The following is a 27,571-nucleotide window of genomic DNA, read 5'->3' as shown; positions in this document are numbered from 1 at the left end:
GTTAATGCAAGTGTTTTATCAAATATGAAAATACTAACAATAAGTTAAAAACATAATCGTCCGTACATTTATATTATAAAATTACGAGAATAATAAATTTCATGTATTAAAAGTAAAAGCTTGTGCGTTCGTTTCCATAAATCGTTGAAAGACGTCCCGTTTTTTATCTTCTCTCTGTACTGATGCGTGTGTTAGAAGCATGGATCCAGTTTGTACTTCATGCGTCTAAAAGTACGTCCTATGTGACTCTACACGTGTCTACCTGAAGGCAGAGACGTACCTGTCGAACCGTCGCAGCCTTCGGTGTGAGAAGAACATCCACCTTCTCCTTCAGCATCTAGCCCCGCATAACACATATAAACAACAGATATATCACTGCAGCTAATTATTCTTGTATGCGCTAGCTCTCCATTTGCCTATTCCTAATCCGTCCTTCATGCCACCCACTTACGCCAGCAGACGCATACATAGAGATATATGGCGACCGAAACTTTCTTGTTACATATTCTTAAAACATTTAAATCTTGATTTGCATACGATTTCATATAGGTGCAATTCGTAATTAAATCTGGCTTTTAACGTTACATTTTAAAATCGTATAATTATTCCTTCTATCGTATCTCATTTGCTGCTTCATCGTGATCTGTGTTTTTTAAATTAAGTGGTCTGGCTATTAAATGTGTATTATGAAAATATGGAAATAACTCTTGTAAGTGATACACTATCTTGCGTATAATTCGATACGCTTTTTCTAACATTTTGTTGCTTTTGCCAACTTATAATATTATAACAGCATCTTTTCTTCAAAAGTAAAAGATTTATGGTTAACACAAAAGCAATGGTATTTTAAAATTTCATGGATCGGTAACTATCCAAAGTAACGATTACGTTTGTGCTTTATTTCTAACGTCTGCAGATGATAGATGCTTTTAGCCAAACAGAATGGCTTCGGGAAACGTTCATATCCAGCTTCGAGATTCGAAATCAATACAGGTTTATACGCCTCACGCGAGATTTGAATTATAAAATCTCTTCGAATTATATAACATTTAAAAACTCAGCCTCTCTCAGAGATTAATTATATACAATTTAATAAAAAAATCTTTAGGAATTAATTTATATTTAATAAGATATATAAACATCCCTCCCTTCCCCCAATCTAAATACCTAAATATATTTATCTAATTAAAATTGAAACATAAAAACTGTATTCGATTAACTATAATCACAACATTAAATACGTGAGATGTGGATTAAAAAAATTTATATATTTTAAATTCGTTAGTCTATTTCTATTATCATATACTGTTATAGACATGCATGTATTAGATCATTCATATTACACTTTTTCTTGGAAATATGCATAGTAGTTGAGAAAAAAATGTTCATTCCTAAAGCTTATCTAAATTATTTAATAATGTAGATTTCAATTTTCCGGAAACTACCGGAAGTAGGATAAATCTGAGTCAAGTCAAAATATTAAATAGGGAGATAGGTCATGTAGAGTATAGTATAAATTTTAATTTAAATCTCCGATAACTTTTGATGTCTGGATAAATGAATGACTCATAATCTGTAACGTGTTCTTATTTTTTTCTCGTAAATCATAAGTAATATAAAAAAATTTAAGCAAAGATTGTTTATTTTTAAAAGACACATCCAACTTTTTATTTCGACTTATGTTTTTATTATATTAAAAATTTCATACTTGACTCAGGTTTATTCTTTTTCGACCGAAACGCTGTTAGATGTAGTTTAGAAAACGATAAACTAATAAGAAACAATGAATATTTTTAGTAGTAAAAATTTTTTTTTCGATTTACGGTTATTATTCATTTCCGACAAAAAGAAATGATACGGATGATCTGATTTAGATTCTGTATAATATTATGGAAACGTTAATATTCACACAAAATGCATTAATATCATAATTAAACATTTATTATTTATTATTAATTGTATGCACTATTAATTGTTACTAATTGATACGTACTATTAATTATTAATTTCGTTTACATATAGATATTGTTATACTTTGAAAGATTTATTATAGTTTACAAAGAATAATTAATGTGCGTAATTTTTATATTTTTTCAAATCTGAGGGATTCCAAATTTCTTTAAAATATTTCCTACATCAAAAATACATAAATATATCATGTATGAAGTAATATCATAAATATCAAACACCATTTTGTTTCTGTTCGAAATATTTTGGGGATAAATATCGTCAAACGATAATTAATCTAACTAATTCATCCTGAATGAAAAATACACTATTAATATGCATCTTATCGTATAATTGATAGTATAATTGACTGATAACAACGATATCACATGCTCCATCGAAAACCTGTACACATCGAACAACACACAGAACGACATCGTGTTTCATCAGCACATTCGTATTCGTGGCAGCAATGATTTGGTGAAAATCAGTGGGAATTGAATGGAATCATCAAATGTGATTGGATGATAATGGGATCGATTGAGCGGCAGTGAAAGAATGTCACATAATAATGATCTTCTCAATCGGCAAAATTCTGACTCTCCGTTCTGTACTCAAAGATTCTGCGATCTGCTGGAACCAGTGATTATTACTCATTCTACTCGAGTTTTTAACTAAAATTATCCTTATCCTAAAAGTTTAACGTTATATTTAACGCCAGAGAAAGAAAATTATTCTTTCAAAGAACACTTAAAACAGAGGATCAGCATTGAAAATATTTTACACCAAAATCATCAAGAAATTTTATCCTCAATTGTTCGATGAAATGAAGAGGATTACATTCTAGAACAATATTTTTCATAATTGTTATACCGAATATGTTTTCCTTTTCTTTTTAAAGAACTTCATCCATTTTACGAGATAACAATCTAAGATAAAACGTGATGAAAAATGATCAGTCCCCTTAAAGCGAAGAAAAAGAACTTCGACTGTACATCGTTTTTACATATCAGATATCGAGAACAATACTCGTGTTCTACAGACGAGCGATTTTACACAAAAACGACCAATATGGATAGCAAAGTTATGTTACCTTGTTCTTGCTTGTTCTTCTCCATAGACATGCAAGCAATGCGCCATTCCTGAAGTTCGGGCGATGGGATAAGACCCGCGGAACCAGCCGCGTTATCCTTCCTCGCTTGCCACCAATGATGATCATCCTTGCTGATGATCTGCAGAATGTCACCGGTTCTAAAAGCGATTCCAGCCTGTGCGCAAGGTATCAATTCATCCTCTAGTGGATCGTAGTCGAATTGCGCTCGAACGAAAATCTGTTGGTGTACCAAAGATCACGTTAACATTTCTTAGAGATGGTTAAACGTCGTTAATTTTATTAATCACTGATAAATTCGACGTCAAGGATTTCACTTTGCGTCGATATATTTAATAACGAGAGAAATTATATATGTATAATTATACATTAGAAATTACTACAAAGTGGAAAAATATATATGTGAGATAATTAAAAAGATAATGTGCATTTTATAGTGAAATCATTAACATCTATTGGTTTAGTAAGGAAAACTTTAATTAACAACAATAGGTCCTCGACCATGAGACGTGACTAAGATATCGTTCTACGGCTATATCGATCGCTGATGGACCTACACAGCGCTGCGCTAGACATAGCGAACGAATCTAATGAAATGTTGCGAGGAAAGCGAAAGATGCGACGTAGTAAGCACTGGCAATAGCTCTTGCAAAGAGTGACAGTACAATGTAGAGAATGTACAAAGTATCAATGGCAAATGGAGCGCTCGCAAGTTCGTCCGAATTTGTAGTATTGATTTGTAGTACGTTACATGGCGCATAATAGAGATCCAGTAAAGTACAAATGCACACGTTGTCTCAAGATAACCAGCGATCGACTCGTAGCTCGATTTCGCCACATCGCTTAAAAGTTAAAAAGGAAGGGGCACGTAAATACGAATTTCCAGACGAAATATAAAACTCGCCGGTCTCTGAACGTCGCTGTATGACGTTTTACAGTCGGTACGCAGTTAGGTCATCGACTTTAGTTTAGGGACCTGCACGGTTTTTACAGTCAATCTCGATACACTCATCGGTATTGGGGGCGGGAATTCGTCAACTGGAGGGACACGGGAATTGTTGTGCGAGCTTTTTATGGTCGTAATGCCACCAGCGACACGATTTGATCATTTAGCGATGCGCAATACGTAGTACGTGTAAAGGCATACATAGATATATAACGTATGAGTGATTCCGTTTCACAAGAAGCTCAAGCACTAGTTGCTGCACATCGCGCAAGGACAGACGCACACGTATACGCACGCACGCACGCATACCGAAGATATGCACGATGCAGATATGCGCGCGGCCACTACATGAATGTGTGAGTAAAGAACGACGCATGAGAGAAGGTATAATGTACAGTAAATATAATGAACGATATATGGTTGTAGACAGTGACAAAAGTGGCTTCCGGTTAACGCACATGTCATTCGCAAAACAGAGCTGTGATTTTTAATAATGTGCGAAGAGAGGACGTAGAGGATGAAAGTGAGTAGGGGAAGAGTGAAGGATGATTTGCCATTTTGATTCTGTACGAATATTACACGTCTGGTGTATTCGTAATTGTATCGATTTTAATCACAAATTAAAGGAATTTTCTGGATATATCAAAGTTATGAATATCGACAATTCTGAACTAATTAATGGGTGCGTACTAATTAGAGTCTGTGCGTCACACGAACGAAAATTTGCGACTTTATTTAGCAGCCTATTTGTAACATCATTTTATTGTCAATCCTTTGCGTTTAATAGCTTGACAGTTAATATACACACATGGCATGCCTTTACTTGTAATTTATTAATAGGATCCATTTAATATTCGTACAGGTTTAACGTCTGTATGATAATTTTTTGCATATTGATGAAACTGTACAGTTATTTAGGGTCATTTCTGATACGATGGATTTCGACAAGTGTATACGCCGTTAGTATTCTATACCGTTCATAATTGATTGTAAAAAATAAATATGATGATATGTTATTATATATACGAAAAGAATTAAGAGTTTCATGCTTATTGATAATAATTAAATGTCTTGAAAGTTAATAAAATTATAATACAAAACAAATCAACATTAAACTTACGTTTATTCCTAAATCTCGGATCGTATGGCGATTGCAAGATTTTAGCAATTTTGGAAATTTCGGATGTGGTAATAGAATGTATAGGAATCAATATATTTTTTTTTTTTCACGAGACTGGCGATTAATCGTAGCATTGTCCTGCCAACGTGTAGCCCATTTAACTGTGAATACATTTTTCTATACGTTTCCGGTAGTAGTATGTCTCTATTGGCATCATGTCAGCAAATGTTCCCTTTGAAAATATCGAAACTTGTTCGAATACGAAAAGAGCCACACGTTTTCAAATAGGACGTTTCCATGAATTACGTCAAGTGCTTTGAAAAGCGAAAGAACTTCTTTTAGTAAGAAATACATGAGCGCTCGGACGAAAGGAAAGATACTATTAAATTTATCTGTTGTCAATACAAAATAGTCCCTTGGATAAAAATAGCTGTCACAATTATTTGCATTCGCAAAGTTTAATTCAACAAACTTTATTTTAAATCACAATTTCTCGTAGACAATTAATGATTGAAAATAAAAATGGCTTGAATAAAATTAAAATATTTTTCAGCTTCGCTTTTAATGTGTATAGTCGAAAGATACAATGATAATTTTTATATATAGTACAATGACCGTATGCGCTTTTTACAGGCTTTTTTTTTACTTCTAAAGCATTCCTCTGAGCGTCCATGCGAATAGGAATTTTTTTTATATGGAGGCATGTATAAGCGAACATATCGATACGTATTACTCGCACTTGAGAACTCCTGTCGTGAAGTAGAAGCATTGCGAAAAAAAAAGGAAAAAGTACGCGGGATTAAAAGGGAAAAATTGATAAACAGGAAAATCCGAGTAAAGGTCCTACTTTTCAGCGATGGCGTGTATAGATAATACAGGAACAGAGACAGTACGAGGCATGTATATATAATGTATGTGTAAGTATGAATATAATATATAAGTATATGTACGCATAGCCTTCTAACTACAGCAGTCCAATCACACCAGATCAAGTGGCGGTACTTACTAACACTGGCAGAGGCTTAATCCTGAACAACTAGAGTGTTGAGGAAACAGAAAAAAAGGAAGATCAATTAATTAATCATGTTTCAAAGTCGCACCAAAGCGTAATACGGATTAATCGAGACCCTCCCCCATGCGTATGTCGCATGAGGGGAGAAGAAAAGTGAATAAGAATGACACAATCAATGATAAACAGCACCTACGGTTGAGTCGCACGCGTCAACGCTTCCGAGATGCACGGTGCGCATTGCTGTGTGGCACATGCAGGCTTTACTAGATCCTCTCGTATTATTCAACAGATGTCTTTCGTACTCTCGACACCTACGAGCGTTGGGCTCCCACGCGCAATCTACGCGTACGATATCCAAATTGATGGTGTGAAACCACTGTAGTTTCGAAAAAAATCCCTATTCCCCGGGTACAGAAAAAAAATCTTTCGCGAATCATTTTATTTTCGTAATAAACATGGAAATGGCATGGTCTTATTTTCGTGTGTCTGCAGCATCGGCTTGCCGGAAATATCTACTTTTAATCAAAGTACCACCTGTAACAGTATTCTGTACTGAATCAGCGATTATATTTAAATAACTCGATATTTTAATTCTTAAAGAATACAATACCATATATATTAACTGGCAGTAGAAAAATTTTGTCGTTTCACTGAAGTATAGAGAAGTGTTTAAAATATTGACTGTCGTATACATTATATATTTCATTGTGTTTTGCACTATGCAGGTATTGCTGATAAAGTATAGAGAATACCGCTATTAATACGCAACATATCTAATTAAGCAAACAATAGTAACAACCGTTAATTATTGATCACTTATTTAGATTTTATACAAAGTGATATTACACGCATAGATTATCGTAATTTAACAGTGTGTGCCCAACACCTGCTGCGAGTCGAATGTACGAAGTAATTTCGAGCTCGCAGTTCTGCGGCACGTGTGATGAGCGTGGCGCGGAAATGCAAGTTTCGAGCGAGAACTCTCGACGCTTCCTGTCGGGAGTTGGGAGGAATCAAAGCGGACTGGTACAATTAGCAACATTCTAATGCTGAGTGGTACGCCTGGCGTTTTACGTGATAGATAAGTTTCCTCGCACGTTTCGTTGGAAATAGAACACTTTCAAGCGGGAGCAAGCCGGTAGAAGTTCTCGTGGTTCACTTCTCCAAGTGTAAAATCTGCGATTAGATTACCGTTCCAGTTAAGCAAAAATATGCGTTTATGCGATAAGCTGTAGTTCTGAGCTTTTTAAATTTTGTTTATCAAATGATTTGTACGATTTATACGAGAGACACGCTTTACAGAGTCTTAAGTGTTCATTGTGTTCGCAATGATTAAATAGTTACGCTGCGATTTCGTTAATATGTATATATATATATATCGTATATAGTCGTTTTTGTATCAAATGAATAATGAGATAATGATTTATAATACAAGCGAATGAATGTGAAATAAGGGATAATGTCATTCTAGAACGAACAAAAAAAATAAAATCATGTAAAAAAAGCAACAGTAATGTAACACACAAATATAAAAAAAATTTTGCGAATTGGCTTGATAATATACTGCTGGCTGCTGATCAATATTTCAACCTTGTCTTCATTTCGTAGATTCAAATTACATTGGAATGCCCGGAGATAGTTTGTCGACTAATGATTTTAACTATTGGTAAACAATGTTAGTTAAATATGGCGATGTCCTTCGTCAGCAAATTACATACGATATCGTAAAATAATGCAGGCACAAATTGAACGGTGAAGTTAATTAACTCAACAAATTAGAATTTACTGCGTCATGCCAAACATAAATTTTTGACAAATCGATATTGTATCCCATTTCCTTCGACTCCGTATGCTGCAACACGGAAATTTCTATCCTATCTGATTACAAATTCCTATCTCGCTTCGATTCGGACGAGAGGAATAATGACGCGAGTCCCTTTTATGAAAACCGATTTCGCAGAGCTCGGCAGACGCGCCTCTCGAAACTTCAGGCCGCGCTGTTCGAATAAAGTCACCGCGCGATTGTGCCCATCCCCGTTTCTATAGTAACGTAAAGGACAGTGCATGGACATGGTGGTACGGTATGTGGGTCTCCGACGTGCATTGGAAGCTGCGCTCTACTTCAAAGAAGAAATGAACGGGCGAACGATGGGGAAGGTTTGACGATGGTATGTCGCTGATGGGATTTTCAGGCGACACTGGGAAAGACAATTCTACTCAGTGATATAGCAGGTACTGCGCTATCGACAACTCGTCTGGTGGACTGACTGCTGCTGATGCTGCTGAATCCTCTTGTCGATTTCCATCGAGGCCGAACTATCTGCTTCCGAGCGCCAGACCAGAAGAATCAGGCTTCGGGCTTGCTCTCGGAAGGGGGAAACAAAAAAGAGCTGGATCGCGGTGCAGAATAAATTCGACTGAAAATTTTGCAATGGTCTATTGCGGTAGATTACCCGATTCAATTTCCAACGAGCGTACTACCGCCGGTGCTTTCTATTGTTACTAACGATTTACAACGCGATAGAAAAAAACCAAACCTTTTTTTAAACTATTATCAATATCTCGCGATAATACGATATGATATTGTTCTTAAATTTTAACGTAATTTTCAAAAATCTTTATTAATTAACACACGACGGATAATTCCATTATTTCATACTCTAAGCTTATACGCGTTAAATGTTTCCTAAGATAAATCAATATAATTTAGCACTGCACCGCGATACATCTCTTGAAGAATTGGTTGTGCTTTTGTGGAATGATTTTTCATTCGTTATTGTAAGGACTAAAATTCTACATATATGAATTATGATCATAGATAATGTTAATCGGATTTGTCAGGACGAAGAACACAGGACATATAAAGATTACCTATTTCATCCACTGCATACTGCAATTAACATGTGTGTGACATGGTACAATATGAATGAGGGTAGTGAACATGAAGAGCAACGCTGTGATGTAGGGTTGTGAAATATGATTACAGTTACCGAAGATTTTTCTATCGTTTTCGCGGATTTACCCGAGAAACCAGCTTCGCTTCAGGTTTATTCGGAGCGTCGCCTGACGACAAGAAATTCTTATAGACGCCTCTCTCGCACGCGATCGTAGAAACGTACATCGAGTCATATATTCGTTTCCCATGATATCTTTCACGAAGAGACGTCATAAATCGAAAGTACAAACCGTCGGCAGGCAGAAGATACGCGCGTGCTGAGAATGAAATCCGAAAATGTCGCGAGATCGAAGGATCAATTTCGAAATAGGATTTCGAGGCATCCGTGTTTAATTCGCACTTTGTACGATAAAATAATTCAAAGGAAAATGTATTGAAAAGTATCGAAAAATATAATTATAATATATTTAATCTATATATGTTTTTAAATTTCTAGTACAGTAATAAGTAATTAGAAAAAACAATAAGATACTTTTCATTATTTAAAAAAACATTATTAAAAAACATTTGCATATCGACCGTGGCTTAATCGAATCTATTTATCTAATATACAAGATACAATCGTTAGTAACAATTGGTAGAAATTCTCTTTTTCTAAGATATTTCATAACGGCTGACTTCACGCGCTACCGAATTCCGATGAAAAGGATTGAGCTAATTTTCGAGACGTTTAATGAGATCTATGGCATCGCTCAAGATGCCTTCGTGCAGGGCAATAAAGTGCCAGGCGCAATCGTTGCAGAGTGCAAGAGCGACAAAATGGGCATGTAACGGGAGAGTGACGATACGGGAAGAGGGTCATGTCAAGCACGACGATGTGCGTATGTAGGTATGTGTGTACATCGAAGAGACAGAGAGTTCTTGTATGTAACGTTCGTCGATTCTATTTCTACGGCGGACACGGACAAAAGATCGCGTTACAGGTGACGTGCGACGACTCGTGATGTGTTCCAGCGGTTCATGCTTTATTATATCTTCGTACAATGCTCTGCGGGGGGTAACAACGCCGCTGCCGTTGCGCTCGCCGATGCTGTTGCTGCTCTCGCCTAAAGATGCGATTGGAGAATGGGGATCCGGGAGTGATGGCTTCGGAAATGCAACGTGGTCGGGGCGAGGAGACGGAGGAGGGGGAGGGAGAGGGTGTGCTTATCGAGGGTGTCTCGCTTCCCATGTAACGCACGAGATACCCTGTTCTCGTTCTACAACGCTCGTCGTCGCGAAACGCCTTGGGTTACATTGTCTTATTCGTATCATACCACGTAAACGGGTTGCCGCACATTCCGACAGCACGATGTGTTTGCGCAGTGATTATTAGCCGTAAATGCTCCCTTTTAACGTGACAGATGTAGCACAGACGCACGAGACAGAGAACAATTAACTCTTGGTAAGCTCATTTTTTTGTAGAAGGTGAAACAGTTGTCGATAGACGTTAAGATTTGTTGAACATTTGCAGACTTATCAAAAATACCGACTTTTCTCCGCAGGCGAAATTTTACTGCGTAATCTTAATCGCATCTGTTGTATACGAGTCGTTCTCGCTATACCGTCGTTCCTCGAGCTCGTAATATCTTTCTAATGTAGGTGACAGTTAACGGTTCATCTGTCCCGTGTCCTTCTACCTTGCACTCCCGAAAGTTTAACGAAATTGTATATTTCGGAAAATATGATCTATACTATGCAATCTCATATACAGATATTTGTCACACCAACAATTTGAAGTATACATTGATAAGATCTGCGTATGCTTGAAACATCCATAGACTCCCAACACATTTTACAACGCTTTACAAAATCTAAATCCAACCAAGCCGTCTGCACACACGTATATATGTGTAGTATAGAGTGTGAAAGGAAGTAGGCAATATATCACGTTCTTAACATATCTCCACTTCCTTTTGCATTTCTACGTGATGCATAACGAGAAGAACGAGAGGCCGGGCGCTACGTTAAACACATGTATGAACATAAGCAGATATACAAATACAGTATTTACAAATGAATGCTACGTCACACCAAGATATCGAAATTATAATTCAAACTGAACCGCACGCGATATATTTAAACAATATCGGCTGTAACTGTATTTTACTCTTTCAGAATTGTGAATTATGTACACACAATTTCTATAGAAGCTACTAACGATTATCATCGTTGTTCGACAAATCGCAAGATTTCTAAAATGGATTCGCAATCTTTCATCAGGTACAGAATATGTGGAAAATAAATATGTTTATTCAGGTACGAAGAAAGAGGGAAGTGCCTTATTACTTTGAAGCCGTCGTTAGTGCATATTTTACTAACACACTTAGAGAAATACTCCGAAGATTTATCAGTAACGGCGCCCGTCAGTTTGATCATACGAGTTAAAATGAAAATCGCGAGACTTATATTAAACAACGATTCAGATTTTATCCGAGCCGGAATAGATGACGTTATTTGCGATTTACCCTCAACTGCATGTACGGATATTTTTGCACGTTCAGACATACATCGATAATAAATTTTGCAAGAGACTTTAAGAAGGTGTGCTATGCATCCTTTCTTCAGAATAGAATTAGTTTACATTGAATTATCCAGAAAGATAGCATGCTATTATTTTTCCATCACACGATAGCGTCTAAATATTATTAAATTTCTGTTATTTAAATAGTATAACAAGTTTTTATATATCCTCTAAATTTTTATTTATAAGATTTTAAATAGACATAGATTTCTCTCGTTTTTTTTTCTGGATAATTCAACAATTATGAAACAACGATACGAATCGCCAATAAAATAAACTAAAAAAAAGGAAAAAGATTAAATTACACTGCTACCAGGCTTGCGCGATATCTACACAGTCGCGAGTGAGTCCGTGCAAGACATGATGATTAACGAACTGCCCAGAGAGTTTTGCAGTAAACTCGACTAAAACCCATTGATCGACTTATAGCTTTACGTGTATGCACTTATGATGCAGAGGACTACACTGGCCAAAAAGAAAAGCGTCAGTTCGCAAAGATATCCTTCATGCAGGTGAGGGTATAATGAGGGGTGTAACAAAAGCTTCCTTATGACAGAAACACAAACAACATTCCAACACATGTGGAAACGAAAGTGTGCATTCCTTATATACTTCTTTCCCCCGCAAAGTGAACTATTGTACTATCAGTAACGAAGTGTTGTCTAATTCAACGTCGTAAGAAAAAATCAGAGGGGAAAGGAGAAAAAGACAGAGAGAAAGAGAGAAAAAGAGAAACAGGGAGAAAGAGTGAATGGAAGAACAAAATTACGAGAGAATGAGAGAAGAACAGAACGGGAGAAAGATTGAAAAAGAGAAAGAGATAAATTGGAAAGAGAAAGAGCGAAAAAGAAACATGCACGCGCCGTGGACTCGAAAGCGCCGACCAAAGCGTTTTGTTACACCGCTCGTACCGACTTTGTCTTATAGAAATACAGATTATATAATATATATGTATATATGTATATATGTATATGTATACTTTTTAATATATATATCTCTCTAATATGTATATCATACATTATTTTCTAACAGCATCATCCCGTTTGTTTAATTAGAGCTTCCATCACACTGGCCTGTTATTCGCAAAATTCACATTAACAGAAGATATCACATTCAATTATAACAGCTCTCACATTTGCAATGATAATCCGACTAATCTTGGCTAAACGAGCGTCGTCTTCTTATGTTAATATTATCAGAGCAAATCATCAGTTATGCTTTATCTTATTACAGAATTAATATCTGTGAAATTAATGTGAACTTTGAACACAACACAGGTCAGTGCAAGGACCATCTATTATGTACGGGACATAATATGCAACGCTACAAGATTGACGACACAATCAACGAAATTTATCACAGCTAAAAATAAACAAAAATACATCATTCTAATAACAGTTAAATCAAGCACATCATAGCTATGCTGATGTGCCGCTTGTACAATTTAAAATTCGTATATTTTTTACGATAATGATTTTTTTTGTCGATTATATCGTCGACTTTGCAGCGTCCTTATATGTGACACTTGCGTATTGCAAGCGCAATATAATCCTCCAAAAGAGAGAGAACATTATATGTCATGCGACTAGCATATTGTCCTATTGCCGTACAATTGCAACAATCGTAGGAGATTCGTTATCTATATAATGCGATATAAGCAATTAAAGATGGCAAACATTCTTTATACAAGTGGGTACGCGAAGAAGGGTATCGTATATCTATTTAAAGAGCTGTACATGTAACTGCACATTGTACGGGCCTTGTGACTAGTTTGTAAAATTTGAAATATATACAACGTGCCCGAAGCACGAACTCGCGACGCAGAATTGTGAGCTATGAAAAATACTGCGAACATTGCAAATATTGCGAACGTAAAATCGTTTACTTCGTCAAGTGTTCCATCAATCCCACAGATTGATCGAAGAAGCAATCATTTCACGCGTACTGATGTAAAAATCAAATTTTGCAACAACATAAAAGCAGCTGTACCTAATAAAATCTTGATCCAGGGAAAAACTCTGTTTCTTCAATTTGATTTTATGCGATTTGGCATTATGCTGAAAGAAATTTCTTTGTCTTGCGTGGCATTGCTTGAGCACTGAGAAATATCGTAAAATGATAGAAATTTTTTTTTTTCATTTTATAAACACGATCGCCACGAGCGAACGTTATATTTCTCGGTACGTCAAACAATATTATATCTAAATTCTTTTATTATTGTAACAGTAAATTAGTTAATTCAATAATCATTCTATATATTGTTATATATGTGCATGTGTATATGTAATACAGATAACTGCGGTGAAAACCTCTGCAAATATCGATCACGTTTATATCTATTTTTATATATTTACTAACTATTTATTAGTCTGGCATCTATTATTTCGACGTATAGCATGATAGAAACTATTTTGCGTTTAGTTGAATCATATAAAGATGAGAAATCGTGACAAATTCATTGGTAAATACAAATTGCAGTACGCGAAGAAATTCTATCTTCACTTCAAAATTTGTAGATAATAGAAGGAAATCGCGCATTGTAACGATTCGGATTAACGTGATTAGAATTACGCTGATTTAATTTCGGAATTACTGCTTCGAACATAATCTCGATTCTATTACCGCTTTTATCGATTACGCACATTGTGCGCTATTGCTTAAAACTCTATGTTGGATTAAACGATTGCTGGAGTGTGATTGTGAATATAAAGTGAAGTATTCACATAAACGTCTCTATTCTGATTTCAATTTCGTAGAAAAAGCAGAGTTGGAAGTTTATTGGTTTGGACGTTAAACTCTCTCATTAAGAGAGAGAGAAATCTATAAAGTATTTTATAGTTTACATTTAGTTTATATTTTATAGTTACTTCATAAATATATAATTTATAATTGCATACATAATATGTTTTTAAACATATACATATAAACTACTTAAACTAGTAAAGAAGCATTGTCACTCTAAAAATTTCGTAAAAAATTAAAGAATTTACTGATTTTTATTAAAATTCGTTCTAAAATATTTTAAAGACAGGTATGTATTATCAAGTAAAGAATTATCAAGTAAATATAGCATCTTGTTACATATTTATTCTCTCTTAGGTTAAAATATTTATCTTTGGATAATTTAGATAAATAATTAGATATACTTGGAAATAAAAAAAATCGATTACTGAATAAACATTTAACATAAAAAATAACAAGAAATAATAAAATAAAATTTCGTTAGATCTCTTAGTTTGATTTAACTAAACACATTTTAATATTAATATTTTCTTTACTTCTTCCATAATATATAGCGATACAAATAAAATTTTATAAAGAAAACAATATTGAAACAGTTGAAATATTTTTCATAAAATTAAAGTGTAGCAAAACATATATCAGGCATTGGACATTGCTCGTTTTTAAATTCTAGAAACTATCAGTCGATAAACGATTTCCGGAAAAATGCTGTTCACAGTGGTTTTACTGTAAACGAATTCAATTTATAAATTTTTATCCAATTCCACTCGTTTGCTTTGCAAAATAAAAATAAAAAACCGCGCCGACAGATCCATCAATTTATTGACATAGGTGATGTTAAATAAACTAAACCGCCCAGCATGCCATGACTCGGAAAGAAAGAGAGATAAAAATTCATAAATTGTACGCGAACTGGTATTTGTAATTAGCCCAAAACGCTCATAAATCATGGAAAGGAAAGTTCTTGTCGTTTGCCTCGAGAATTCTACGTTCTCCAAGAACTTGCTCCCTCGGATGGAACCTGCGCGCTAATTACTAAAACTTCAAATATGACCGGACACTGAACTATAGTAGAATTTGTCGTTGAATATATTCAACTATTCGAGAATATTGCACTTAAGCTGGCGCACATAAACCGCCAGATATCAGTTTCCATTCCCTTCGTCAATATTAACGAAGATTAGCAATGAAACTATGTTCAAGTTCAAAATTAAGTTATTTCAGAAATTTAAGGCGTGAACATCCTTGTTTGCCCTAAAAGACAAGTCGATTAAAAAATATACTCCTGTTTTATGCAAGAATATAATAATATATATAATAATATAAAAATTAAGTATCTAATTGATTATCTAAGAAAGTACACATTTAGAATATTATCAAATTTTTCTGCATCTTTATCTTCAAATTAATCTGCAAGACTCTTCTAATCATTAATTTTAAAAAAGGAGTAAACAAAAATCTATATTAACTTTATCAGAAAATACATCTCTATTAATGAGTCATAATTTTTTAGGCTTATTGCACATGTATGTATACATATATGTATATAAATATAATACCTATAAGTATTAATTCGGCATAATGGCTGTCAAAATAACTATCAAAAGAAATATTGCGTATACAATTGTTTTTCATGATGTTATTCCTACATAAAGGTCGCTAAATGAATTCTGGCTAATTTCAAATAAATTTGGAATTTAAATAAAATTTTCGAGTTTAATGAGATACATTCAAAAATAATTTTAAAGCTTTCATAGAAGTTTATATTTTCAATTCCTTCGTTGCCGATTACATGGCACAAAAATTTTTCTGATAGTGGATAATCTTAAACGTAATGCAAAGTGGACACTATTAACCGCCTGTCTTCCTGCAAACTTCTTGTAAACTTCGTGGTCTAGCTTAGATGAAATTACGCGGGAAACTATATACGAACTGCAAACTATTGAGGAACTAATCGTATATCCCTCTGTTCATTATCCAAAACTTTCCTAATCGTGAAACGGATAATAGGCAAAGACTTCGTACGTTGAGTGAGTTCTTTAAAGTAATAATCATACAATTCTTTATAAAATGTGAAATGTGATTTCACTATAAAAGTGTGCCAAGTTTAAATCATCTAATCGAATTAATTGTTCTTTTCCTTCATAAATAATTATCTGTAATAATCTACATATATATAACGCAAATTAATTGTTTAAAACTCGTTGCAAACTCTATTATCAAAGTATGACTTAGACTAGAAGATTGTATTTAAGAGAAACTAAGGCAAACTATTTAATCGATTGGTAGATCACTTCATGCGTGGAATCATGTCTTTGAGTTATAATCAATAATAATATCTGGAATATATAATGCTGATGTGACTCTCTAGAAGATAAAGTTACATAATTCAGAGAATATTTAAAGGAATTTCATCGAATAAAAATAAAGTTTACAAAAATAAAATATTAAAGAAATTGTTTGTAAATAATTTCTTTCTTTAAAATTAAATCAATGAATAATAAAAAATAAATTAATTGAATAATATGTTTATCATGTTTATATTCATTATTAATTAAAACTTTAAATTTTTATTTTACTTTAAATATATACATACAATATCACATACTTATCATCTTGAAAAAAAAATCTATAATAGCACTGATATTATAGAAATTTGCATACTTCCAAGAAGTAATCATTACGTAATCAATATAGTCAAGCGTACTGGGGAAAAAGCCTAACATGCATAATTACTGTGACTACAAAAACTACCTACCATAATTATTACCAACTGCGATAAGAACTACCTACTCTATAAGGCCTAAGTTCGTCAGCAACTTTGCTATCTCAGTAATTAATTCAATGGTGTCGTTGGAAGAAGGCATAAATTTTTGCTCCGGGAAAGATCTACCATTACGTCTAGAAGCAGTTCGATGTGCTTCTGGTAATTCTGTGAATACACGATTTAACCGAGCGGGCTACATGAAATCGAGATCGATCGAAGAGTTTAAGACTTTCGCGATCGTAGAGCCGATAATGGGTTTAAACGACGTCTAGGCGTGCTCTCAGTGGATGAGGAAGCGCTCTTAGACTTGGAAGTTTTTGACGCCTTAGGCGTCTTCTCTTTGCTCGTGGCCGCAGAGGTTTTCACCGGTTTCCCGGATTTATTCACACCACCTCCAGAGCTCGCGCCCGTGGAGGCCGTGGAAGATGTGGGCTTACTAGACGCGATAGTGTTTTGGGAAAGGGTTTGGGTGTTGGGTCTTACTTGTACCTCGCAGGGGGGCGGCGCGCTCCTGTACGATGGCACGATCTTGAAAGTCACCGATCCACGTGCCTCCCGCTGTAACAGTCGAAGAGAACCGGGCTCTTCAGAAACTATGGCTACGAGTAAGCAAGCCGATGCTCATTCGCATAAACACAAAATTTTGCACACAACAATGCAGTGTTAAAGCTAAATTTATAACTCGATATCATATTCTGCTTCAAAGTATAATTTTTTTAAATTTTGTAATAAATACTTGTTTGAGAAAGTTATAGTATATTCCATCAAGTAATCTCTTTGATAACGTAGGATTAAGAACTTCTTGAAACAAGTTCCCAGATTCCGCTCGCAGTTACGAGAATAACTTTATAATACTCACCAGAATCTTTTGCAAGGCATTAACGGATTGATTCTGAACTGGTATACCGTTGATCTCTCTAATCTCATCACCAACGTGAAGAGTGGCTTGTCTATGGATCATCCCACCGTGCATAATCCGCGCTACGAAGCATTGCCCATCCTCATTCATTTTCAATGTGATTCCCTGAAAAACAGATAATGTAAAGTAAATTAAGAGTGGTAAATGTAATGTTTTATCGATAACAAGTTAAACATTGCATTACAGTCGCATATTTCAAACATGGCGAATGTCCGTGTGTTAAACCATGTGAATAATAAATAACAACGCCGTAAATTAAAAATCAAAATTGTCATAACAACAAAGTTTATTTTACAATGCACATAAAAATTTAATATTTATTATTATCCTGCAAATCTTTATTAAATGTTTTATTAAAAATTAAAAAAAATATTAAGATAATATTAAATTAACTTTTTTATCACAAATTTTCAATTGCTCAACATAATGCCTAAACAATATCTTTCACATCCATATATATCTGTATACATATTTTTACGCTTTCATTAAAAAATAATTTTTTCACACATATTTTTTAAGAATTTATTTAAAATATATATATATATTTTTCTCTCTCGTTTTAAAATAAAAAATCATACCATAGGAAGCTTTTTGTACCATATTTCAAAAATGACGTTTCACATTGCCGAAACACATATGTATTTGCCTTGTTACTCACCATCGGCTCATCCGTGTTCTTCTGGAACTGCACCAGTCTGACGCGAGTAATTTTTTCATCTAAATCGCCGTTTTGTCCTTCGAGATCGTCGCCGCCATTCAGATACGTGAGAAGTGGCGGTGGCGTTACCCTGGTGGCTTCCTCGCCGTAGACCTCGTGACCGGCAACGTCGTGAGCTTGTAGAAGTGCCTGGAACAAAAAGCAAAGCGAAATTGCAAATTAAATTCTTAACGTCTTCTTTCTTACATATCACAAGACGATTGACTTGCTATTGTTAAGAAAAGTTTTCCTTTTCTCTGTTTATCATAAAATTATGTAATAAGTTCTTATTATAAATAGCAACAGTATTACCATAACTAATAAGTATGCTCAGCTTCAGTCGTATGCAAATACGTTTTATTCGGGACAGTTATGTATTAGTTAGTTGTATGTTTATCTTTGCGATGTTATTTTACAAATGCAATTGTATAAAAAGGAAATATGCAATCAAATTTTGATTGCTGATTGTCCTTTCTGCAGAACGTAGTCTAAACTATGTATAAATATTTAATCTTATTATCGATGAACACACACACAGCAAACATCGTTTTTAAAATTTTAAATATTACTATATAAATGTATCATGTGCACGGATATATTCATATGGCAAGAGAAATTAAATAATTAATCTATTAGACTGAATATATGCGTGATATGCAGAAAATTGTTTTGGGAAAATAATTTAATAAGTATGATTTTGTAAAAATGTCCGATTAATTTTATTAATTACTCAGTAGAGTTATATGAAACAAAGTGTCTTAACATGATGAGAGTAATATGTTTCGTATGAAAAACACATAATGCGTGTATATAGTGATATGCATGTTTCGATCGAACTGGAAAAGCGTAAAATATGCGTATATATATATTATAATTTACATTTAAATTATCGGCTTTCATATTAAAATTCAAATGCAAATTCTAAATTTAATGGCGGGATAGCATACGCGATAAACATATTATAAATGATCATGTTCTATTTTACAATGTATAGATTAATAAATGTACTTACTTATCGTGTTTGCTATAGAATGTTTCGTTCTTATTCACGAATATTTTCATATCAAATAATTTACTGATATATATTCAAATAGAATTATTTATTTTAATGTGGAACATTTACAAAAAAATTTTCATAAATAGTATTTTGTACATATTTTATGTTAAGAAAATATATAATATTTTATAATCTGACTATTTTATAATCTCTTTCCTGAGTCGAAATTTTAATACTACTTTGATATTCTTAAGAATAGTTCACACTTACTAAAATACTTTGTAAACTACGAAAAACCTACTTTGATATTATACTTATTAACTTCTTTTCTAAACCTCTATAGATTTATTTTAAGGCAACATTGAAGCTATAAATGTTGAATTTCACCGAATTTCCTCGAATTTCACTGATACTTTGACACTTAAATCTCTACAGCTAATAAAAACCTACTTTGATGATATTATCCTTATTAAGTCCTCTTTGAAACCTTTCATTCTGCAGATTTAATTTTAATACCTTGAAGCTATTTATTTAACTTTTTAGAAAAAAGTATATTGGGAAATATACGCATCTGACATATACAAATAGTTCAAAAAAAGAAAGTTTTACAAACTTATGACGTTTACGTCGACTGCACGCTGAGCTTATAATAAATTTCCGTAAAATTATAAAAAATAGCGGACAATGTTAGAAACTGATCTCAAGACTAATCATCTTTTGGTGACAAACTCATTTTTTTTTTATTATATTTCAAATACAATATAATTAAATAATTTTTAATTAAAAAATTTATTTTCTTTTTTTTAAAGCATAGTAAAATTAAATGATAATTATATTTATTTTATAATTAAAAATATATGTAAAATATATAGCCGCACATTACTACATATTAATACGATATAAATGTGTAAATTTTGAATTTTGTTTATCTTGTAAATCGGATTTATATATACACACACTCGCCAAATCTCACTAGACATTGCAAACAGTCGAAATCCAAATATACTTCCTTATTTACTAAAACTTCAGTAGCAGCTATCGACGCTGCGTACTCTTTGGCGGATTAGTTGAATAGAGACTTTACGAGCAATCGTGAATGGATTTGGTGGTTTAATAACAGTATTCGAATTCTAAGCTGTAGTTGTTCGGTCGATCAAGCTTAAAGCCTAATCTGTTACAACCTCAAAATTGTCTCAAACGAATTGTTTGTGCTGCAAACTCAAGTTAGGCTAGAGAATTGTATATTGCTTTGATACGTTAATTGCATATTTACATAATCGTCTACCGATTAATTTCACTTTTGTGAAGACTTATACATTTTCGTAAAAATTTCGAGATGGTTACGTAATAAAAGAATAATCATTTTAATATTAATATAACTTCCATCTTATTTTAGTTAAATATATGAATGTGTATCTTTTTGTACTGGCCATTGACTTCGTTTATACGTATAAAAGATAATATATATTGTCACGCAAATATTTGCATCAGATCATGGAAATGCTTTGTTCATGGATGTGAAAGATTCTGGAAGGGGCACTACGAGCACTTTGTCCAAGGATGGGTCTCGTTTACCTGAAACGCGGCCAAACTCGTCACCTGTGACCCAGATGATAGCAACGACAAGTCTCTATTTCTGTTCTCTCACACATCTACTTTATATGCAAATCGCACATGGAAAAAACATATTTCAGGTACACTATAACAAGAACGAAATGGCCAAGAAACATGATAAACTCGCACGTAAATTACCTTTTATGATGTATATACATATTCTTATAAGTACATAAGAAGGAATCAACTGTATATATAAAAAATACGTTTTACATTAAAAAGAAAGTAATAATTATTAATATATTTTAGCATATTGGTGCGATATTTAAGTAAATATAATAATAGTAATTAATCGTTTGATAATATTTAGAAAAGTAAAATTAACATTTAATAGGCTTTGGTTCTATTAATCTAACATTTAATTGAAATTATTTCACCAAACTTTAGTAGCTATCATCTAGACTTAATTATTATTATCAGACTCTTTTCAATGTAGATTAATCTAAAATGTACTTTTTTACTTTCAGATCTAGTGCATGTACCAGTATCTTTAAAAAATGATATCTTTGTAAATATTAAGTCATTTAGTTTAACTAGTTTTAAAGAAAATTTATTTTACATCATTTATTATACATTATTAATGTACAAACAATTGTAATTTTCAAGCTTTTGAGTTGTCAATTTTTATATTTCGACCTCATTTTTATATTCAGTGATCCCTCAAATCTTTAAAACTAATTAGACATTATATGTTCCATTTCTCAAAAGTCCTGGAAGGGTTAAGTCAAATTTTCAGTGGACCACGTGAAAATTATAAAATTATTTTGTAGCTATCATTTGATAATTTACTATAAGAAGAAGTAGAATACCGTAGACTCGAAGAAAATAAATCATAAATAATGGATTAATCTCTATGATAACACAACTGTATTTTTGTTACTTCGCTGCACCATCTGCGAGAAAGCACAATTGCATAGTTAATTCAAGAAAAACGGGAATGGACGTTGAGACTATTTCGGTGGTTTTCATTCGCAGTTTAATCGAACGCCGTTAATTACATTAGCACCATCGGATATTCATTAATTAAGAACAGCCAATGTAGGAATGTCCATTAACTGTTTTTTTTTTCAGAAATCTATTAGAATTAAAAAAATATTGAATAATTTAATTCACAAATATCGTTTATCTTCATTGTTCTTTTCCTTACGAATTACCGATAATGTCAAATAGTCAAATAGTCTATTATATATATATATATATATATATATATATATATACATATATATGTACGTCATCTTTATGTAAAAATTGTATGCTTAAAATGTTTTAACTTGGAAAACATTACATTGCTATAATTTCAAAATGCAATATCGCATAACATGTGCAACGTTTTGTACAATATTCATTAAATATGCATACAACCTTAACGGACATTCGAAACTTGCGATCTCGCAAACGTACGAATTTATTATGAGAAATACCAATACGTGAAAATATTCGAAATGAAACATTTCGGAAAAATGTATGTCAATTCAAAATATTTTGTTATTCGAATATTATAAATAAAACCTTAAAAGCTACAAAATTGATATATAACAATCAGTTTTTCAATCAGTTGAGTAATGGTGTATCATATTTTATAATATCTTTCTTTAGCAGTTTTATATTTATAGAAATAAAATTCAACGTTAATATCTCGAGGATGCTTCGAAAGGTTTGAATTTCCGCTTGCATGATAACAGTGGAGACTGCAACTTCATCCCACATATTGATATCCGCGCGCGCGCACGAGCTTACGCAAGCTGGTCCTTGGATTCGAGGATAAAATAATATTGCTCCATGCAAATTGGAGCGCGATCCGCGGCTGTGGCATCATTCGTAGTCCGGAAGCCAATTCATCGGTCTGCAATTCCGGGAGGGTTGTATGCGGTAAACCGCGACTGTGCGGACTGCTTCAATTGCGGTACGTATAAGCTCTGTGTTAAAATATATAATCATTCGTCTTGCACGAAGGCTGAACAAATGGTACGGACGGATGCGGTTGGATCGCATTGGGGTGATAAAATTCATTCGGACCGATTCATCAGCTATTCATGCCATTGGCATTGCTCGCTGTAATATGCGCGGGGTGTCTTTCGGATAAAATATTCCTACCTCCTTCGAAAAATACGAGGGACGAAGAAAGCGTTAAATTGACGAGGGAAGCGACTTAATCGTGGGATTCGGAAATCCGATTCAATTATCGTTTAGCGACTGAATATCCGCGGCTATTTCTGCAAGAATAGTTCTCTCTCTGGGCAAATTAAAATTCAATTATACGTAAATCTGCTGCTTTCATTCGTCTACCTGAGAAATCATTTTGGATCAGAGGATTATTAAAATCTATACAAAGCATCCCAGGATCAATCCCAAGATAATTCTAATTCAATTTTTTGCGGTTCTTCTTTGTATCTTCTTTGTACCTTTGGAATCTATTTATTTTTTACTTATTTCATTTATTATTTTCATTCGTCAAAGAACTTGTATCATAGATTATTATTGAAAGTATATATGATTACAGCAAATTAATTTCGAAAGATATCAAATGTCAAAACAAGACTAACATAATAAAAAATAGTTGCACTTTATATAATTTCGAACTTTAACTGAATTTAAATGAATTTTAATTTGATATTACAATATTCAATATCGAAAACTAATAACTTTCAGAAGTTGCGTAAGAAACGATATTTAATCAAACTTTTGCTAAGAAAAAATCGATTTTAAATTAGCTAAGTTTGAAAGAAATGTGTATTAATTTTGAAAAAACCAATATTGTTTAACTTCATCGTTACAGTAAACTATTGACTTTAAATTTACTACTTATCACTGTGTATGCATAAAGTTGTGAAGTTTCGCGGGTTCGTAAGTTTAGCGTCACACATGTTTTTGAAAAGAGATTATAATAGAAAAACAAACAAAACGCAAATATACAAAATAGTTAACTTTTAAAATAATTATTATATTTTTAACTATTTTGTATATCTAGCATAAATAATCATCTTTTATTCAATTATTGATGTAATATAACATCCATATTTTCAACACTGCAGTCTTCTACATTGTGAAAGGATAAGTGATCCGATATTTATTAGATTTATCTTATTGTTCGTAAAAAAAAACAATCATGATTGCAAAAATATTGATGCTATTAAAACATTCGATATTTCCATTTCGATTTTTCGTTTATTATCTATTGTGTGTACGTACAAATAATCAAACAAAACAATATCAGTCTATATAATATATATATATATAAAACAAGCTGATAAAATTCATTGCAGAATTTTTTTTCTATTTTGCGTGTAAATGCATCATTTATGTTTGGAATTACGAGATCAACATCAAATAATCGTGTTTAACGGGCGGTTAGAATACGGACTACTGTCGAATTAACATCTTGGTTGAAATGTTCCCGAGAGTATCATTTTCAATCATGTGCGCGCACACAGAGTTAACTACAGGTACTTGTCAATTAACACACAAATGGTTCCTGTTGTCGGGGATGTACTCGGCAATTGCCCATTGTTACAAACATTAGTCCCTTTGGCTATCACTGATGACCATATGGATATATTCAATGATCATTGGATTATTATCCAGTTTATCTCTTCACTCGCAGTTATCAGAAGTATCTGTATCTGATACGAATGACTTTTGTTTTCTTTTCTCAATAGAACAGTATTTCGAATGTGTACCAATGATTATACAAGCGGCAATAACATTCTTCGATATTTTTTATATTTTTTTCTTGGATCGTAAAAGAAGCAAAGCGGGAAGAAACGCCCAAATGGGGATCGACATACTCTCGAAAATAGCACCAGTGTCGAGAATTGTAAGAATGAGCGCGATTTGGAATGCCAGTACCCAGTTGGTTTTCAGCGATTTATTTCTTTTTCGGATCCGGCGAATCTTTTCGTTAAATGTGCTCAAGACACGACGAATTATCGCCTCGTGCATGGACATCCATGGCGCCTTCCTCGAGCTCGCACTTTGGCTCCTCGATTGCGAAAGTCAGTAGCGCGGATCGATATTGAAACATATTGAGAACGTATTTACTTCACTTTGAACAAGAACATCGTAACAACTCGCGGAAGAAAAACACTTATTGTTAGAACAAAAGACCTTATTACGTGCACATTCATGATGTGAAACTTAATTAAACATTTTGATTAAAATACTATTATGCGATCTTATCGCACTTAATACAATAGATTCGCCAAAACCATCATATAATATTGTAGTACCACTATTAAATTTTTTAAAAATATTTCATATAAATATTCAACATAAATAAATTCCTTCTAATTTTACAACTCAATTATTTCGTAATATAGACATTCTTTACGCAGATTTGATTAAATTAAATATATATATATATATATATGTCAAAAATTCATATATCCATTGACATCATTAACCCGCGTTATAAACTGGTAAATCATTCTATGGTATATATATGACGAGCAGTAAAATCTCTTCATTTGTGAAGCTGGAAGGGCGATAAAATTCTCATTATACTTAATAATTGGGCCGTCAGCGTGTCGTTGCACTGTCAAAAACTGAATTTGTTTCTCTACGAGACGCGATACATGAGGGTATATAAAGCGTTGATTTGCAATCTAGTAACACCGCTTTGTATTCCAGTTCCGGCTGGGGTCTGCGTGGCCATTTATTAACTTTTTTTTTTATCTTCCACGCCCCACTTAATTTCTCTGTCAGCGACAGAATGAATAAAGGCGATATATACGAGGCAAGGCGAGGACCGGACTTGACCCCAGCATTTTTAAGTACTTGCTAATGAACCGACGTCGTTAAAAATTTATTATTCCCCCACGTCTCTCCCATGGAAGAGCATTATTCGTTACGATCAATGCTGCTCGATAACGAAGCACATCCCAACGCTCTATTCGAGAAATGTATTGACATTTGCTTTCCACGCACAGGAATCGCCTCGGGAAAATGTCCGGTATATGTTATAGATAAAATGGAAATAAAATCGAAGAATATTTATATTTGTAAGTCTTTCAAAAGATATACAAAAAAAAGATATACAAATAAAAGATATACAAAAAATTCTTAGGTATCCATTTTTCAATTTGTTTCGATCAAGTTTATATATTTCTTTTAAATTCGTTTGTGTATATGTATTACTTAATAAATTTCAGCATGCGCCATTTATATGCCGCACTATTGTATGAAATTACAACACACTGATATCTGACAAAATTGGTATCAATATAATAAATATTGCTGACTCAAACAAAATTGCATTATTTAAAACCAAAACAATTGTCAATGCGAAACTGGAAAGTCAGATTCTTGATTATAAAAGCGCATATATCTGTATATTATATAATCGCTATATAATCTACAAGTTAACAATAAATATTAAAGCAAGTTACAATTTAGTAATGATTATCAATAATGTATCAAAGATAATTTAACATCGCTAAGTAATCGGATAATAAAATCAGATTGATTGATATTTTTGTATCAGCAAGTATATTACCATTTCTTGATGATGATGATAATTTTAAGAAAATGGATAAGAATTTATAGCTATTTCTTACATTTAATAATCTTTGACATTTTAGAAGTTTGTAATGACAAATTTTTCAACTTTATGCTCTAAACTATTTCTATTAAAATACCCCTACGTAAAGAGTTTTCCTTAATTGTATTAAATTACAGTTATGCTTTGTGTATAGTACACATTTATGTATAGTAGAATAAATTATACATCATAGATTAAATTATTTTCTAAATTCTTTTATAAATTAAAAACAGATAAGATTATACTACAACTCTTTATTTAAATAAAATTTTCTGTTACAACTCCGTTCGATGAAAATATTCTAAAGAAGCGATTGAAATAACGTGAAATAATTATTGATATATTCGTTGAAATAGTTACTCATTATAAAAACATTCACGTTGCTCTAACGCGCTTTTCACTGCGAATTTCATCAAGTACAAAGTATCGTTGAAGTGGATTAAATTCTCCGCGCAGTCCATTCGATATAAATCCAACCGCCAATTAATATAAGTCTTGAAATAACAGCATGTAAAATTTTTCATATAACTCGTTACAGAAAAATCTGAATATGACAGCGGACGGGAAACTCGAGGAGTTATTAGAGCGTACAGGCAGGCATGCAAGTCAGAGAAGTCGTGAAATTAATTATACGACACTATGAAGCTATCTTTACAATCGTAGTCGAATAGCCGGAATTCCTGGGATATTTTGAAAGCAAAGGG

General features: G+C 33.1%; 1 protein-coding gene across 14 annotated transcripts in view; it reads right to left on the bottom strand.

Moving 5' to 3' along the window:
- The window catches only part of CASK (peripheral plasma membrane protein CASK), a 200,720-nt gene that overhangs the window by 7,788 nt on the left and 165,361 nt on the right, over positions 1-27,571 (bottom strand). For 7 of the 14 annotated variants that reach the window (XM_087410332.1, XM_087410333.1, XM_087410334.1 and 4 more), the window contains 6 exons: positions 18,682-18,870; positions 17,964-18,128; positions 17,588-17,662; positions 6,131-6,160; positions 3,041-3,278; positions 281-337 (listed from right to left, as the gene is read on the bottom strand). In XM_087410332.1, the coding sequence (XP_087266458.1) occupies positions 281-337; positions 3,041-3,278; positions 6,131-6,160; positions 17,588-17,662; positions 17,964-18,128; positions 18,682-18,870 (754 nt within the window). The remainder of the gene's footprint in view (positions 1-280; positions 338-3,040; positions 3,279-6,130; positions 6,161-17,587; positions 17,663-17,963; positions 18,129-18,681; positions 18,871-27,571) is intronic. The other 7 variants (XM_087410323.1, XM_087410325.1, XM_087410326.1 and 4 more) reach the window with 7 other exon arrangements.

This window comes from Acromyrmex echinatior, chromosome 10 (assembly GCF_024713525.1).
Source record: "Acromyrmex echinatior isolate Ae372 chromosome 10, ASM2471352v2, whole genome shotgun sequence".
In the NCBI taxonomy this organism is placed as follows: domain Eukaryota; kingdom Metazoa; phylum Arthropoda; class Insecta; order Hymenoptera; family Formicidae; genus Acromyrmex; species Acromyrmex echinatior.
The sequence above is the reverse complement of the archived record's forward strand: the minus strand, read 5'-3'. Positions and strand labels throughout refer to the sequence as shown.